An 18,084-nucleotide genomic window follows, 5' to 3' on the forward strand; every position below is an offset into this window, starting at 1 on the left:
GCGGCGGCCCGAGGGAGCGCGGTTTGTGCTGCTGGGCCATGCAGCTCGTGGAGGGTGCAGTGAAACGGGGGGAGACGGTCGTGTGCCCAACTTGGTGTGTGTAAACCGCGCCACCGGAGTAACCGGGATTGCGGCAGGGTTTGAGCAGGCGTTTGAGTGTTTTAGCGTGGGGTTGTGTTTGCACTGATAGTGGTCTCTGGAAGAGTCAATCTGTAAATGCTTTTAGCACAGGCCGCTGTGGTGTCTTTAAGGGGCAGCTGCGTACACGTCCGTGCGCCCTCCGCATCGCTGCCGCGGGGACGGAGGAGCGCTGCCACACGTTTCATTTTAAAGAGAGACGTTGCGCTGTACTCCTATAAACTAAGGCTGCGTGTCCTGACCGACCTCAGTGGTGCTGCAGGCATGGCACACGGCATTTATGTGTTGTGTTTGATTAGTCTGTCTTCCCCATGGGAGAAACGCAACAGCAGAAAGAAGATGGTTATGTTTGACACACATAATAGTCACAACACTGTGGTATCTTAATTTGGTAATTTTGCAAGTGTTTTCATACAGAACTGTGTCTGTTTCTTGAATTTTGCATGTTGTTATGGTGCGAGTGCTTTCTGTGTGTTACTTGAGAGCTACTTCACACTCCAGGATGCGTAGTTCTTGTTCTGATTTCACAATCACTGGTACCATTAAATAACGAATATGTGTGTTTGAATTGCATACCGAAATTGCATCATTGCTTTGAGTGTGTGGGGATTTTTTTATTCCCTTCTATAACATGATGGTAATACCTTCTTTTACACTTCTGTGATCTTTTTTTGTGTGATGACGCTTCAGCTGATACTCTGTTATCTTCTATGTAGAGAATTTCATGGGTTTGGAATGGTATTTGTTAAAATCTTATAATCACTGTGTCCTGCCAAAATCTTGCAGTTAGTTAAGTATGGAAAGAAATTTATAATCATTTGCCTTATTATTGGGATGCTACCATTCAGATAGTTAAATAAATTGGTTCAACAGTAAAAAAAAAAAACCACCATATATAATCTTCCAGATTCTTTCCAGATCACTTTTGACTGGCAGAAAAAGTTTGGGCAAGATCTCTGTGACTCCCTTTTCATCTCTGAGTTCTTCTTTAGATACGTCATTGTAGCTACATACTTACTGAGATACCATACTCAGTTATTAAAATGTGACATACAGTTTTATCTTTTTAAGAGAAGGAAATATTCACTGCATTCAGAAACTGTTTTGACACTCCTGGTGATAGTGTGCTATGCCTTATGTAGGCATGCACTGGAAGTAGGAAGTGACCGCAGTATTTTTTTTCTTGCAGGTTTGCAGGAAGTTTATGTTAATAAATAAAATAACAAGAGAAAAATGACATTAAGGAAAGGTATGTGTGTATGTGTGCATCTAATTTTTTAAAATCTCTTTTGTACTTTTCTGAGTTTCCCAATCTTTCTCTGGTTATATTGATAAACTTTTTTCTTAATTTTCAGTGAACATTTCCATCCTTATAGTGGCTGTTGTCATATTTTTGCTAGTTCTTCATCATAACTTCCTAGGCCTCAGTGACTTCTTGAAACGGGAATTGTCAGGTATGTTGGGGTTTTGTTTTGGTTTGGTGGTTTTTTTTTTTTTTTTTTTTTTTAAGATTGATGGGCAAGCACATGCTCTGGCCAGACAGAAACCACCATGTTGCTGAAATAATGTATATGATAATGGTCAATCATTTGCATAACAAGATACAATTTTTGTACTCTCTTATGAGTAGATCTTTTTCTATTCTCATACCCAAGAAACTTCAGCTTGGTGGGCTTGTCTGTTCTTGCTGTCCTATGACTTTTCTCAGTCAGGAGGCCAGGTGAGATAGCAGTAAGGGTTCCTTCTGGCTTTAAAAGTCATTAAGATATGATTCAGTTTACTTAGCAAAGCCTTTTCATTTTTGGGAGTCTGCTTTTAAGAACTGCACGTGGTCCCACAGAGCCTCTCCATGTCCCCGTTAACTGCCAAGTCCCAGCTTGCTGCTCCTGGGAGCTGTTGCTCCTGGGTAGCAGTTGTACAGGTGCTTCCCAACAGCAGTTGAAGAGGAGCCTGACAGGCCTTAACCAGGAATCAGTTGAAGTCAAAGCTGTTGAGCTCTGTCATCAGAAAAAGGCAAACAGAAGCAGAAGCCCAGCCTTGTGAACAGCAGAATATTGCCCACAAACTGCCAAGTCCCTGTTTGCTGTCTTCCTCAAATTACCTAAAGTTATGTAATATGTAATAGTCTAGATCATCTGAAAGGTACTCGTGTTGTTATAAAACATGCAGGTAGTGGGCAATTTGCCAGCTTTTACAGGTGATGTGGTCTAGTAATAAATTTCAACGCTGATCTCCCATTTTCCTATCTGCACTCTATGAGTACAAATTATTGTGGTTTCAGCTTAGATAATGTAGTATGACCTGTGATCCCTGGAATAAACACGGGCTGTACTTAATGCCTTGATCTTTGGTGGGAAAAAATTCGCAACGGAATTTCTGTTTTCTTCATTGGTTCCTACCTAAGAGAAAAAGAAAGTATAAGAAAAAGAGGGAAGGGTGATGTGGAGAAGATTAGAAGGTGGTTAGGATAAATGGGAGGGGGAAGTCGGTGAGATTATAGACATTGCAAAGGGGACCAAAGCTAAGTGTGGCCTATTGTAGTTTAAGCCTCATTTTAGTACCTTGTTGTGCTGTGTGTGAATACGTACAGTAAATGTATGTAGTTTATTTGTAACTGTGATGTTTTCCTATTCATTAACATCTCGGATTCTCAAGAGCGGGTGCTATATTTTAAGTGTTTGATACCGGCACGCTGTAATCCACACCTCAGCTGAGACATCCAAGTGCTTGCATAGTAGAAATAATTGAAGGTGTTGGGAATTTTAGGGTGGTAATACTGTCTGTGTTTCATTTGCATAAAACAAGTATGTGATGCCATTTGTACTCCACAGATTCAAATCCAGTAGGACTTCAGCCTATAGATTTCATACCTGCAGTTCCCCAGAGGCTGGCAGATGAAGGGAATGATAAGGAGATTTCTGTGGTCATTGCAGCATCAGATGAGAGGCTTGGGGGTGCAATTGCAGCCATGAACAGTATTTACCGTCACACCAGATCCAACGTGGTTTTCCATATTGTTACTTTGAACGATACTGTGGATCACCTGAGGTAATGATCTTTTCATTAGATTCCCACAATATTGTAAAACTTAAGTATCTCTGAGAAGAGGAAGAGCTGGCTTTCCCTGGAACTGCACTCCCCTAAATTGTTTGCAGTCCTATCTGCTGCTGCTTATTGCAGCTTTTTGCCAAGGCTGCTGTGGGGAGTCCTACAGTCATTCCTTCTGGTAATGTTTCAGGGATGGAAAAGCGCCATCTTTTCCAGTGGGGTTGGAGTTTGTTGGTGGAGGGGTTGTAAAAGTTATTTCCTACATTTCATCTAAGCAATTCAAATGCTGGCAATGAAGTTTCTCCATTTTTCTAGATTGTTCTTTGATCCTTTTGTTTTTACCCACATCCATTCCCACTGATATTTTTTGTGAAGGACCTGTGATAACAGGACCATATATTTCTAATAAAATAAGAAGCAACCTCATATCTTTCATGTGTCACAGCTGTGCAGTATGCTGATAGTGGGCATGCCCTTGCAGTCATACAGGACACCACCACCATCAGCCATGGATTACATTCTGTATGTATGTTTGTTGGATCGAGAAGCGAGTGGCCAGATCAAGATCTGTGTCACTGTCAGTTGGATCTCTTGCTTTTCTTTTGATTTTGTCTCATTTAACAAAATCTGTGCCTTTCTCCTGTTTGCAGGCTGTGGCTAAGTAACACTGCTCTAAAAAATTTGAGATACCGAATTTTGGATTTTGACCCTCGTGTCTTAGAAGGGAAAGTACAAGTGGATCCTCAAAAGACAGACACCTTAAAACCAGTGAGGATGATGTTGATTACTTTTTGCAATTATTAGTTAGTAACAATATAGTTTGATATTGGCTTTTGAAAATAACTAGAGATCAAACCCAAATCTGTTAGCATAGAAGCAATCTTTTTATAATCAAATTCCTAAATTTCAGTAAGAATAAATTTCCAGATAGTGAGAGATGGATTTTAATATCTACATATGCACGGCCAGTATAATTTTTTGCTTCTAGCTACAGTGAAACACAGCAGCTTGCATGTCAAGCATGCCAACACCTTAGAGATACTACAGATGTATGTGGAGAAGTAAGAAATTCTAATATAGACCAGTTTTAAAGTTAGTTTATCAATGTACAAATTCATAGGGAATTGGGAATTGATGGAACGTGTTTATTTTGAGTAACTTCTAGGATATTGCTGCCTATTTTACTTCCTTGATAGAAGTTGTCTCGGACATTAGTGCCATAGATAAGTGCCAGGACTATCAGTCAATTTCACATTTATTTGGACAATTTTTCATTTAATTCTTCACTTCTTTTGCTTTCTTGTTTTCACAGTTAACCTTTGCAAGATTCTACTTGCCCAGTTTGGTACCTCATGCAGAGAAGGCCATCTATGTGGATGATGATATAATAGTGCAAGGTATGGGACCTTTTCGTAGCCTTTTGCCACTGGCCTTATGCTGAGGTCAGTATGCCATCTCTTACAGTAACCAAAAACTTCAAGGAAAGATGTAAAAACTTTGTAAATATGAACGAGTTGGATTAAACTGAGTGGTTTTATTTGCTGTAGCAATGGACTGAACGAAAAGTCACTCAGCGCTTCATCAGGATTGCTTTTAATTTTTCTGTGCTTACTTGCATTTCTCAGATGATATTCTTGAACTTTACAACACTCCACTGAAACGTGGACACGCAGCTGCATTTTCAGATGATTGTGACTCAACGACTAATAAAGTTGCTGTCCGTGGAGCAGGCAATCAGGTTAGTTTTATTCTGATTCAGTGGTAACAATACTATAGATCCTAGGCTTTGGAAACAGGCACTCTGTTTTAATGTTCTTGCAGGTTGACTTCCAAATGCAGTGAACCTAAAGGTGTCACTGTCCCTATCCAAATCCATTTACTCTGATGTTTGTGTTACAAATGACACCTGCAGTTTCTGTTTAGGCACAGTAAAAGCACTTGGAATTTTTGCTGTGCTTTACAACGAGAGCAATTCCCAGTGTGGAACTGCAGGAGGTCTTAGAACATCAGAGGGAGATACAAAAAGTACTTTTTCTGGGACTGGTACCATATGAATAATATGGTATTATTAAGACCATGCAGCATTCCGTAAAATATGTAGTTTATATAATCATATTTTTAAAATGTTAGACCTCTTAAGCTTTCTTTCTCGTGTGTTAAAGGAAGGACTATTTCCTTTAACAACTTCAAGTTATGCTTGTTTGTTGGAAGTTGTGCAAAATTTTTCTTTAAATAGTAATTTGACCATATTTTAAGCTAATTTCTACTCTTTTTTTTCCCCAGTATAATTACATTGGGTTTCTAGATTACAAAAAAGAGACCATCCGAAAGCTTGCCATGAAAGCCAACACCTGCTCTTTCAATCCAGGAGTTTTTGTTGCCAATTTGACAGAATGGAAATTACAGAACATCACTAAGCAACTGGAGAAGTGGATGGCACTTAATGTAGCGTAAGTACCCCCAAGCTGGGATTGGGTTATGGTGATGGCATTTAACTGTTAAATGAAGGGCTGTGTATGTATCCGTGGATTCCTGTCATGCAGCTGCAAGTGAAAATCAACTGATTTAGGGCCACACAAGCATCCTTTCCCAACTTCTTTTCATCTTCTCTTCCAGAGAGGAACTTTACAGTAGGACTCTGGCTGGCAGCATCACGACACCTCCACTGCTAATTGTATTTTACAAGCAGCATTCCAGTATTGATCCCATGTGGAATGTCCGACATCTTGGTATGTATGAAACATTTGTGACACTGCTCCCCCAGTGTGTTTTTCCAGGTCTGTAGCTGGACACCTAGTTGATGATGCAGCAAATGGATCTTTTCTTCTCCTATTTTATACCTTGTTTTTTAAGAAACACTGCTTTGCAATACCGTCTTGGGGCTTGTGGGCCTGATCCTTCATGTTCTTTTTTGAACTGCTAGGGGGATAGTTCTTGAATTGACTTACTCTCAGATTATTTCTCATTTTCCTTTTCTTTTTCCAAATATATATTGTATCTGAAGTGATCCTAGGTGTTTCCTCCAAGATTGTTGAGAGGAACAGACATTCATATCTGTTCTGCTACTGGTAAAAACCCAGTGCTGGGAGCGCTTTCTTAGGTTTTGTTTCCAATGAACGGCACATAGGCTGCTGAATACATCTGGGTATTAAGGGGGTTTTAAGGAATTTGGAAGTTAAGGCAGTACATTAAAATAGATACTGAGACAGATCAAAGTGGCATTCAGTTGCACCCGATTATGTTTTTCACTTTGCCCTGATTTCTGCCTCCTGTATCACCTCCTTTCTCCATAAATGACAAGATTTCGCTTGTTAAAATCCTTTGTTTTGAAGTTAAAATATTGCATGTTGGTGTTCCTGCTGCCATTATTTCAGGCACTAATGCTTCTTTTTCAATAAAAGGGTCTAGTGCTGGAAAAAGGTACTCTCCTCAGTTTGTGAAAGCTGCCAAGCTGCTCCATTGGAATGGACATTTCAAACCATGGGGAAGAACGGCGTCATACGCTGAAGTCTGGGAGAAGTGGTATGTCCCTGACCCTACAGGCAAGTTCAGCCTGATCCGCAGACATTCAGAAGCCTATGAAGCAAAGTAGAGTCAATTTTAATAACTGATGGCATTTTCTCAGGAAACTTCTGGAGCCAAGCAGAACTTTTTTTTAGCCAACTTGTATTACAGAGCAGTCCTTGCCTTCTGGAGCACAAGGTGATGCACTTCTTATTCAGGTGCAGTTCTGAAAGGCACAGGTCCAAAGGAGACTTGCTTCACTTGTGCGACAGCAGATGCTATTCCAGCAGCACTACAGAAAGCAAGGGAGGATCTCCACAAACTAGCACTTTTGTTAGTTCATTTCTGTCTTGTTGTGCGTTCTTCTGCTCTTTACTACAAGTCTTCTAGAGGAGGATCATTTTGTCAGCTACAGAAAGACACAGTTTCTAAGATCAAGATTCAACTTAGCTGGTGCTTGCACCATGCAAATCTTGCACAGCAATGTACTGTAATTAAGAGCGGCTTGGATTTTGTTCTGTTTTTTGTTTTGTTTTCTTATCCTGTGAAATAGTTTCATCAACAACCCTTTCTTGCATGAAATCTCCTCCCAACCATTTCTGTGTAAGTCTTTCTTGCAGAATTCTGCAAAATTGGATCTTGTTTTATTGAAAGATTAATTTTTCAAGTATTATTTCACTATGCAAAGTGGTTTTAACTGCCAGTGAACACTAAAATATTTTTTGTAAAGTGGTGGAGAAAACTTCGTTCAAAAATAAAAGGTAATTTTAACATGTTGACTCAAACCTCAGGTAAATGACAATATGATTCTAGTCTTGATCCAATACATGAAGTGTGTTTCCTTTGTACTTAAATACAGTAGCAAGTGATTGAAACTAAAGTCAATTGATTTCATCTTTGCAAAAGCAACCTTATTCTAAAATTGTGCAAAACGTTTATTTTGGGGATCAGGCTGTATGAATTGCAGATTAATTTTGTTATTACTAAGTTCCTCACAGTTCTCTCAAGTGAGCATGGCTCTGCTATAGTTTTTCCCACCGTGCCTTTTCCAGTCTGGCCCTTTGAACTCATCAAGTGAGATTCCTGTGCCCTTTTGCAGCCAGCTGCCCTTTGCCTTTTCTATAGGTAAGTGGTTGTTTTTTTTTTTTATAGTTGTACTGTTACATTTGCATAGTGTTCATTATTAGCTGATATATCTCAGCAGCTATTGTGCCAACTCCATTTAATACAGGTTTGAACTCAAGTTGTCATTTTTATTCAGTAATACTGCTTGTGAACAGACCTCAGTATAAGATGTTTAGACAGAAGGCTTTGTGTTAATGCAGTGACAGGCTCAGTGTTGCGTGGTCTGAGATACAGGGCAGCAGAGAGCTAAAGGGCTCGTTCACCTGTATGAATATGGTTTTAGTACTGCTTTATAATTTAAAAGGATTTCCAACTGCTTGACTCATTGCAGTCACTGCCTATAGTTCCGTTTCTGTCGTGGATGCTGATCTGTGGTTTGTTACCTGTCGTTTCTTTTCCTGGGTTTTGATGAACAAGAACCATTCTTGTCCTTGAAGTGATTAGGAGTAATGAAATAAGTTCAGTTACCAAACTTTGAAAGATTGTACTAGATCAGCTGACACCAACTTAATTCTGATGACCAGGCTGTGTTTCAGCATGTGTCTGTGCTGCACTTGATACTCTCTCAAGCTGCCTAGGATGACTGTGCCTCAACATACATTTAGGGAAAATACAACTATATATTAAAGAACACAGAAATCAGACCTTTAAGAGGAAGAAAACAGCCACGTAAGAGGAAGATGCTTGGTGTCAGGCATTTATTCTAAATGCTTAATTCATTGAGCAGCTGCAGGGCCTCTTGGTAATTCTCATGCTACCCATATCAGTTCTGCTATAGGCTGAGTGCAGTAACGTGTCCTTATTGCACAGGGCGTTTTACTTTATACATGGCAACAACTGATAACTGTAATAGGTGTCACCAGGAAATATGTCTTTTGTTAAAGAGCACCGTAAGAACAAGCAGCTTATTCCCCAGTGAAGAGAGATTACAAATACCATAATCTCAGTTACCTTTCCTGGTGAAACTTCTGAACGTATAAAGCAGTGCTTAGATAAAATACCTGACGTCTAGCTGAAATACACAGCATTTTCTAGTGAACTTTACATATGAAAGTTCTACAAGTTTTGCATAAGTATACTGAAAACTTACTCTAGGGGTACAGTCTCTATAATCCTCTAGGAAAAAAAATTAAATTTTATGCAAAGAGGATGAAAACTTACCTTGAAATTTAATTGCTTGAACATGACTAGAATTAAACATTTACCATTGTTTTTCAAAGACAAAGACAAAGGGTTTATCGTTTTGAAACATCTTTTTATAAGGCAAAGTGAACAGACTAATTCAGTCTATTAAGAATTTTTAAAAATAGGCTTTTTTTTAATACAGGAAATAAAGTTTAGGAGTTAAAGCTGAATACAGTCGGTTTCCTAGACTTGTATAAAATCTGGAACAATCAAGGGAGATACAGTATTATATACATTATTTGACACAGTAGTAATTGTGAATCTTCGAAGCAGCTCTGGTATGCAGTGTTCCTCCAACTTCTGCCACAACACAAGTCTTCATCACTGTTCTGAAAGCCAGTAATAAGAGTCTCCAAACCGTGTCTTCACACATAATTCATTACACATAGTCTGTATTAAAATCGTAGGAATCATCTTCATCTGCTGTCTTATCCAAGCTGAATGATAGTGAATTGGAATGTTTGCTTTCTGAGAAAAGAAAATCATGTGTTAGTGAAACCAATGCAAGTGCTAGAGTACTAGAGACTATCCTTCAAGCCAGGGTTTTTAATACAGACCTGCTATCTGCTTTTCTGAATTTGTAGGACTTGTTTGTTTTCCAAGTGTTGCTTTCCTGGTGACCTGAACTTTGCTCTCCTACAAGTCAGAGAGGTCAGACATACGTGTTTATTCAGACATCACCGATGAAGTCCCCCATGCAAATGAAACCTAACAGAGACTGATGATAGTGTGGATGTCCCCTTCTATAGTTGGTCAGAAACACACTGCCTTAGAACTGACTTAGAACAATGTTGTTTCCTTAGTTAAGTAAAAAGCCCAACCCTTATCTCCAGGAGAAAGAGTTTTTTTGGTCCACAGTGCCTACACATTCTCAGTTTACAGCAAGATACTGACTGGGTACTTAGTGTCACAATCTAAGCAGGTAGAAGCAGCCTAATGAAACCCTGATTTACCTCTTTGACATCCTTTTCTTCTTCTACATCGTCTTGATCATCATCATTTTCTGTGAAATCCTCCTCTTCCTCCTCCTCCTCCTCGCTTGTTTCCAAGTTTTCGCACTCTGATGCTACCTCTATCACTTTATGTTCCTCTATTATCCCATTTGCCATACCAGCTGACTGGAAAATGATGCTACTTGCCGGACTGGGGTATTTTAAAGCTGAGAAAAATGTAGGAAGTGTCTGTTAAGTCACTGTTAGACAGTACCAGATGTAATGCCTGCCCCTGAGAGGACAGCCATTTTAGGTCAGGGCTAGAAAAAGACAGTCCTGCCCCCTCCCTTCCAAAAGACTGCACTCCCACATAAGCAGGTAGAACAAAGGACAATGCTCTGAGAATAGCTTTCCTTGAGGCATCGACAGAAGACTGCTAGGAGCTGAAAGACTTGGATTTGAGCATAGATTGTACTGAGTAAAATGTATTTTGTTGGCCTAATTAGCCAGTTTTTGTGCTCGTCAATGTTTTTTTCCCCTATTTCCTATTTAGGAGGGTTAGGCCAGATGAGCAGAAACTAAGAACTGCTTAGCGGTAGTTTGTGTTAAGACAGCACGCAGATGCACTGTTCTGTTGCGTCAGAATCCATTTCTTTCTTAAAAGGTTCATATTCACGGCATGTTGGCAAAGCTATCATATAAACCCCAGGAGGACTTCCATTCAAAATCTTCCATTAAAACCACTACTACCACTCTTACTGGTAGCAGTGCATTACAGTAACAGTCCTACCTTGAACAGTGTTGTTGTTTTCTTCTTCTAGGTTCTTTAAATTAAAGCACTCCTGCATTTCAGCTGTTTTGTCTTCTGTAAGATATGGTGGCAGTCTCTGAGATCCTGGAGGTTGTGAGTGGTAGCTTATTTTAGCTCTGGGAAAATAAAATATCAGCATTAAAAAGCAACCAAAGATAACATAGTTAAATCACTGTATTTAAAAATAAAACCCAGAGCACAAACCTCTCAAACGCCTCAACCTAACTACTCATTTTTTATCATCTGTTTAACAGCAGCTAAATAGCTATTTAAATTTGACTGTGAAGTTGCCAATAACAGTATTAAATGGATAGCCCACTCCTGAGAGGAAAAAGAAATAGCATACTTTGTCACCACAAATCATCTGCCTGTAAAATCATGAGCTGTAAAAGCAGCTGAACCACTTGAGCAAGGGAAATAGTCACACTCAATTACTGAGTTACATTTATTCCCACCCTCAGAATATAGGAACCACTATAAATTGCCACGGAAAACTTGCCATATCCTTTCTTGTCTGTAGAAGAGGACTACATGGACTCAGTATTTGAGAGGAAGGCAAATTCCCCTAACAGGAAGTTAGCAGAAGTCAGCAAACTGGCTATGGAGTAACGTGCAACATACTTTGACTCTATGTATCCTCCACTACTTTAGAAAATTATCTGTGGATGGCATTCTCTAAATCTGTTAGCCAGTCCATCTCTCTTTACCAAAGTTAAATGTGAGAAAGGAGAAAAGGGAGAGAGGGAAGGGGGAAAAAAAAAAAAGCAGCCTCTCCTTTCTAAGTACTTCTCAGGACTCAGAGCTTCTGCTGTGCTGGATTAACAGTATGAAAAAGGTGAGCAGCATAGAGCAAAATTCATAGCATACGTACCCTGTCCAGTCACACAGTAGTAATTTAGCTATATTCTCTACATCAGGAACACCTCCCTTTTTCAGCATACCCCTTTTCTGAGCAAGTAAAGTTAAAAACTCCTCAGTGTTCCTGAAATCTGGGATACTATAGTGCATCATTACCTAGTGCAAAAGAAAACAGTGCATTCACAAAGAGATACCCAGTTTTCTCTTAGTTTTAGGAATAAAAAAGCAAATCAAATTGGGTTACAATGAGGATGAACAAGTATGTGAAGAGCCATTTTTCTCTTGGGAGTAAACATTACAAAGCAAAATGCCTACTTCATCAACAAATTAATCTGCCATTCACCCATACTGGTGGGTGTATAGAGACAGCACGCTGATTTGTGAAAAAAGTTATCACAGAACTGAATGGGAATTAGGCTTAGGTTAATCTACTTGAAACTAGAGTGAAATCAGAGTTGGATCTGAGGTCTTCACTGTAATAATAGGACGCAGTCAGAATATCTTCATTTTTCACTCTATTATACTGTGATGAGATCTTAAAAGCAGGGTTTTTAAAAATCAGAAAAGTTATTGGGAAAACAGACTGGCTGACAGGATCCTGTTTCTGCCTTCCATTTACAAGGATGAAAGATCACACTTAGCGTTGGATACAATAGCCAAAGTTTGCCACTCTGTACGGTTAGGGGAAAGCAGTGCAAAAGCTACCAGAACTAGTTGAAGTGAAACGAACTTTGGTTATTGGCCTAAGAAACCTAGACAGAAGTCAAATGCAGTGAGAGATGTGGAAAAAGATGGAGCTCACCTGCTGTTTACTGCAGTGATTTAGAATGGCATCTACTCCTTCAAGCACCTCTGCTACGCCTGATTCTTCAATGTCTATGATACTTCTTAAGGCCAGAGCCAGGGCATTGTTGGAAGGATCTGCAATTATACTTGGACTGTCTAACATCTTTGTCTGTTTATCAATGTGCACAATTTGCATGGACCTATTCAGAGAGAAATACACTGTGAGTAGATAAAGATAAATCAACTAGCAAAGGATTGGTAATGGTGAGGGATGCAAGACACAAAGCTCAGCGTTGGACTGAATGCACTTCATACACAGTCAGTTTCAGTGCTTTCTCATCATATGCTTTGCGTAGGACAGAAATCTAAATGTACAAAAAGAGCAAGTTTATACACTGTATTCCCTCGTGACAGCTTGCGTCACACAGATCAGTATCTTTCATCTTGGCAAACTGGAATGTGCATTTAAAACAGCACACGGGCATACTTTGCCCTTAATGGATGGAAATTGTACACAAACAACAAACTGAAGGTAATCAGACCACAACAACAAACAGGAAAAACAGATAAACAGCTTCTATCAGACTCAGCTTACTTGGTAACACCCCTTGCTAGGCCAACATTGCAAGCACGGACTCCTTTAAGACTGTTGATGATGCTGCTCTTTCCCACATTAGGGAAACCTGAAGAAAATCACATAAATCCTTTTAAGTTAAATAAGAAAATTCATTCTACGTAACAATGATCAAAACTGTTTCTTCCAGGTGTCTTTGGTAAAGTACATCTTCAGTGTGAGATCAGAGTTGGATCTGAAGTCTTCACTACAGAAGTAAGACAAAGTCTGTATCCTCATTTCTCACACTGATAATAAAAGGGACATAAAAGACATCACTGACTGTAATACCGCAAATCTTATCTTAGGAGGAAGGCAGTGCAAGCTGCATGGTATGGAATCTGCTTCTCTTCTTCTCGTAAGCTGGTGAATCAACTAAGGCCTCACACAATGTCTCTTCCACAGATCACATACACTACATGCATGTAAGTGCAACGTAGGTCGCTGTCAACTGAAGTACTACAATAGTGACGTCTTAGATGAAGGTAAGAACAATGACTAGAAAGCCCGAAAGAAAGTCATGTGTTAGTTGTTTTACACAATTTGCAATACAGGATACCAAAGCTTTATGGGAGGATACCAAAGCTTTATACCTCCTGTCTCTCCAAAGACTTACCTACTACCCCAACCTGAATGGCTTTGTTTTGAGTCTTGCTGTGCTCTTGAAGAAGTTTCAAAAGGCATTTGCTTCCAAAACATTCAGTGGTTCTTGATAAATCAACACGAGCACGTCTTTTTGTGAACTGTTCCTGCTGCAGGATTCAAGGGCAAACAAAGAAAAAACATGGTCAGGAGCTATTTAGGAAGATAAATATGTAGGCTTATATTTATCTATCTACTGTAATGTTGCCAACTCCTATCCTCCATTAGATGATGTTACTGTGTTCTTCTAAACGGAAGGAATTAGTTTAATAAGAAATTGGCTAATCAGTTAAATGACAGTAAAAAAGGTAACCATCAACTACTAAGAGAACAAGGAATGTGAACTGACTTATAGGGCTTGTGATTTCAGTTCAGGCTGTGTTGCAGATTTGTTGTGCAACCACAAAATAACCATGTATGTTCAGATGGTAGAATCCTTAAATCTGCAAATTCATGCAATAGGCTTCAGTTTTTTGAAGGATTTCAAAACCTGCTCTCTGTGTTGCAGTTTCTGCACCATTTTGCAGGGGGGTCTATTTCACTATGCTGTTACTAGGGTTAAGATGTGTGAAGCATGTATTAATACATGTACAACTCAAACGAGCATCTTCAAAGAGTTGAGACTAGGACACAGGCAGCTAACCCCTTTATACTCTTGATGAAATAATGTCAGGTGCTACCTTTATTGATGGCCACAGACAAGATGAATGCAGTAGTATAGCCTGCACCACTTTACCTACAATTCAGATGTAACTGGTGCAACCAACCTATGTAGAAGATGAAAATTTCCTCATCTTCTGCCCCTCACTGTCCTTCTTACAGTAAAAAAAAAAAGACTTGCTTTTTCTCTAGTCCAGCATCTGGGGTACAAATAACAATATGTATTTCAACAGCAAGGATTCCCCCACAGTACCACAAAGCTTAGTCACAAGTGCAAAGGTGTATCCATCAGTCACAGCAGTATAATCAAACAAGGGGAAAAGGAATTTTAAAGAACAAGATTTCCTGTTTCTCAACATGTTTTAACATGTATGATTGTAAACACATATACGACTTAGTGATGAGACAGCCTGCAGCACTCTTACCATAGTCCTGTCCTTCATCAGTGTTGCTGATTTAAAAGCAACTGTTGGAAACTCCTTCTTCAAATAATTCAGCCATTTCTCCAAGTTCTCCTTTGGCACTAAATCTGGAAAAAAGAGCACAGTCCTTTCACTCCTGTGAATCTTAAATATCACTGTGTGGAAGAAATCTAATGTGGAATCAGGAACCACGCTGTATTTTGTCCACTTAGTATGTTTCTTTATGACAAATAATATTTGGCTGAAAACGCTAAAAGTACCAGGTACGTTCCCCAAAGGCACCCAGTGTTGCAAATTTTAGTCTTTATTTTCTGCCGCAAGCAGAACACACCATAATTACATTTTTGGCCCCTATATCAGGTTTTTAATGCTGGGGTCTTGCTAGGTGACTTTGTATGGTACAGAGAGTGATGTTCTGTGAAGGATTATCCCATCATCCCTGCAAAGGCTATTCTAATACAAAGTTCCCTTTGCTCTTGCTGTTGCCCTTGGCATTTCCTTTTCCTTTTTTGCTGCTGCTAACCCAGTAATCTCCAGGCTTTTTAGCTGCTTTTGTGTGGATTCTTTCATACAGCAACGGAAGAGAGAAAACACTTCCCAAAGCCAAATTTCAAATACAACTATTGCATTGATTTTCTGATCTTTAACTCAACCATTGCCTCACTGGGGACCAGCATCGTGATCTCTGCCTACTCACCTATGTTCACAAAAATGTTAAAAATCGTAAGATCTTTAACTTCTGTCAAATTTGGCTGAAACTGACCAATGGCCTCAGAAGTTACTGCAAAAGAAACGGGCTAATGTGCATTTACCTGTCTGTGGTGTTTTCTTAGCAAACTAGACTAAAAGGTGGAGGAAATGTGACCCCTTCAGTAGGACAGTGAGCTCAGAGTTGGATCTTATGTCTTCAACGGAATCTCAGATTCCTTTAAAATCTTCTTCATAGCTCATCGACCACAGAACTACACAGTGATCAAGTAAACTTCAAGAAAACCTGTGCTTCTTACCAATTTTGTTCAGAACCAACAGGAGCTTTTTGTCTCCTCCAGAGCAAGTTACGGCTTGCTCCAGTTGAGGACACCGGCAGCCCATTGGATCTCTTGCATCTAAAACCTCTAGAACCACATCTGAGGCCTCAATCACCTAGGTTAGAAAAAAAGAGAGAAGACTCTCAAATCATACATGACAGGCCATTTGACGGACGATGATTCTGGAATAGCTGTGGCTTACAACAGTTACTGTTGAATTTCACAGAATGATTGGTGAGGTTTCATAAGACTGTTTTTGTTTGAGCTCCTTTCTTCTGAACTACAAACCAGAAAGCTGAAGCAATTTCCATCTTTTTCCTCAAAAGGCAAGAAGTCCTTAGACACTATACCTCATTACTGCAAGAGCTCTCTGATCACTCAGTGTGTACTGACATTAGCCCAAGAAGTCTAATGCGTCAAAGTGCTGGATGTCTCAGTAGCTCACACCAGACAAGACTGAAACCCTCACAGTTTCTGTCATAAAATCCCTTACTTCAGTGTTGAAGTTTATCACAAGCAACCTTTATACTCTCTAGCAGTGCACAGTAATGCAAAAAAGGAAAATAAAAAAAAAAAAAGTGATCTCGTTGCTGACTCTTATCAAATTATATAAAAATAGTTGAAATGTCTCACCTTCTTGAGCTCCCTGCAAAATGATTTCTTTGAATTTTTATCCAGCGGTTTGTTAGTCTTTGTTTTAGATTTGCCAGAGGATTCCTGAATGTAAATAAAAATGAAAGGGAATGATTTAATTGAGAATTAGTGCATTATACTTGCGTGCATATACAATACGAAAATGTAACACGTAACATACTGCTTAAGAAGATGTAGTTTCAGGATGACTTTTATTGCTTCTGTAAGCTTCAAAGAATCAAAATCATACCAGATACCTACCTTTCCCTCTGCTTTTTCCTTGATTTTGGCTGCATTCTTTTTAGCTTCAAGCTTCCTCTTCTTTTCATGTTCTTTCTGTCTGTTGAGCTTCTGCTTTTGTTTTAGTTCTTCAAGCTGATTGCAAACAAAAACCCAAGCCAGATAAAACACGTTTGAAAGTGGTAAGACGACTGTTCTTTCTCCCCATTTACTTATTTCTGAACAAAGTTCCTGAGACAGCTTATTTAGAAGTCATGGTTGTCCAAGTGACACTGGGAACTTTTTTTGCATCCTACCCTGAAAAGAATACTGTTGCCTTCAATTGCCTCAAAACCAGAGGCAATACATCTGTTAGCTAGACCCCAAAGTAACAGCCGTGCAGCAACAACATTACAACTGATAAGGGTGGTGCTCTCATGTCACATTACTCCACACTGCAGACAGCAGATCCTTATTTTCTGTATAATCACATAATGCCAAGACTTAACTTTTACCATTCTGATGGGACATCTATGTATCTTAGCATCACAGGCAATTCTGATTACATTAAAAATGACACTTCCAGCATGTTTATACACACAGTGATAAAATGAAGGTTAAAAATAAAAGAGCAAGTTGTTACATGCTGTATAATGCTGGAAATAAATACATTATTTTTGCAAAGTACATGTCTACTAGGACCAATTACCATCTAACATGACTGCACCTCTGCGCGTGCACATGTGCCGCAAATACACAGAAAGCTTCCTTGAAAATAGGAATGGTCTCAGTTCGTGTCCTCTTTATCACAAATTGTATTTTACCCTCTGCTTTCTTTGCTCTGCTTCCCGTAGAAGCTCTTCCTTAAATGGTGCAGCACTGGGAACACCGGGATCTTTCTTGAGCTTTTTGCGTCCACGTTTTTTGGCCTCCTTCCTGACTTTTCGGTGGTGTTCTCTGATCTGAAGACAGGAGCAAGAATATTTTCTCAGTCTAAGGCAAAAAAAAAGGCATGTATCGCTACTATTTACAGATACAGAGTAAAAAATGGTACGTTTGATTTTAGATTGAAGTGTTTCGATTGCATAATGTCTCATTGTAAAGCTACACTTGAACATACCAGCCCAAAATAATGCAAAATGTAATGACGTAAAAAACCTACACTCCTCTCTACATCACCCTTCGGCCAATGGTAAGTGGAAAGCAAATTCCTCACTACAGACTACATTGAACAGAACATCCTTACTGTGTACGTGTATACGTACAACATGCTTCTCTAGTAATACATGAAAAATGTTTTTAGTGTTAAACTAGTTAGCACGGAGCTTTAATTAAAAACGGACACGGCCTGCCGTGGGGCAGGGGCAAGGGCAGCCCGGGGCTCCGCACCGCCGGCACTCACCTTCTTCTGGATCTTGTAGCGCTTGTGGCAGGTCAGCCTCTTGCTGGCTTTCTTCAGCTCTGCAAGGCACCGCGCCCG

General features: G+C 39.5%; 2 protein-coding genes across 2 annotated transcripts; one reads left to right on the forward strand and one right to left on the reverse strand.

The window, feature by feature from the left end:
- Positions 1 to 1,371: 1,371 nt before the first annotated feature.
- Positions 1,372 to 7,469, forward strand: GLT8D1 (glycosyltransferase 8 domain containing 1). The gene is made up of 9 exons (XM_009585067.1): positions 1,372 to 1,387; positions 1,494 to 1,592; positions 2,970 to 3,186; positions 3,837 to 3,954; positions 4,499 to 4,583; positions 4,812 to 4,924; positions 5,470 to 5,636; positions 5,803 to 5,915; positions 6,588 to 7,469. Exons 1-9 carry the CDS (start codon positions 1,372 to 1,374, stop codon positions 6,776 to 6,778), a joined length of 1,119 nt encoding a protein of 372 aa, XP_009583362.1. The 3' UTR covers positions 6,779 to 7,469.
- A 1,910-nt stretch (positions 7,470 to 9,379) lies between these two features.
- Positions 9,380 to 18,072, reverse strand: GNL3 (guanine nucleotide binding protein-like 3 (nucleolar); the record flags this gene model as incomplete). The annotated part of the gene is made up of 14 exons (XM_009585068.1): positions 9,380 to 9,468; positions 9,558 to 9,636; positions 9,954 to 10,159; positions 10,723 to 10,859; positions 11,615 to 11,757; positions 12,404 to 12,587; positions 12,983 to 13,070; positions 13,617 to 13,743; positions 14,728 to 14,831; positions 15,732 to 15,867; positions 16,386 to 16,464; positions 16,636 to 16,760; positions 17,429 to 17,566; positions 18,007 to 18,072. Coding segments are annotated over 14 exons (1,701 nt in total), but the record flags the coding sequence as incomplete, so codon positions are not given.
- Between the last annotated feature and the right edge of the window lie 12 nt (positions 18,073 to 18,084).

This window comes from Fulmarus glacialis, unplaced genomic scaffold (genome assembly GCF_000690835.1).
Source record: "Fulmarus glacialis isolate BGI_N327 unplaced genomic scaffold, ASM69083v1 Scaffold17309, whole genome shotgun sequence".
NCBI classification, from domain to species: Eukaryota; Metazoa; Chordata; class Aves; order Procellariiformes; family Procellariidae; genus Fulmarus; species Fulmarus glacialis.

Excerpts from the sequence above, each read along its gene's own strand:
- GLT8D1 (XM_009585067.1), top strand. Across the intron at positions 1,593-2,969 it reads CTTGAAACGGGAATTGTCAG|ATTCAAATCCAGTAGGACTT; the intron begins GTATGTTGGGGT and ends TGTACTCCACAG. Across the intron at positions 4,584-4,811 it reads TGATGATATAATAGTGCAAG|ATGATATTCTTGAACTTTAC; the intron begins GTATGGGACCTT and ends TGCATTTCTCAG.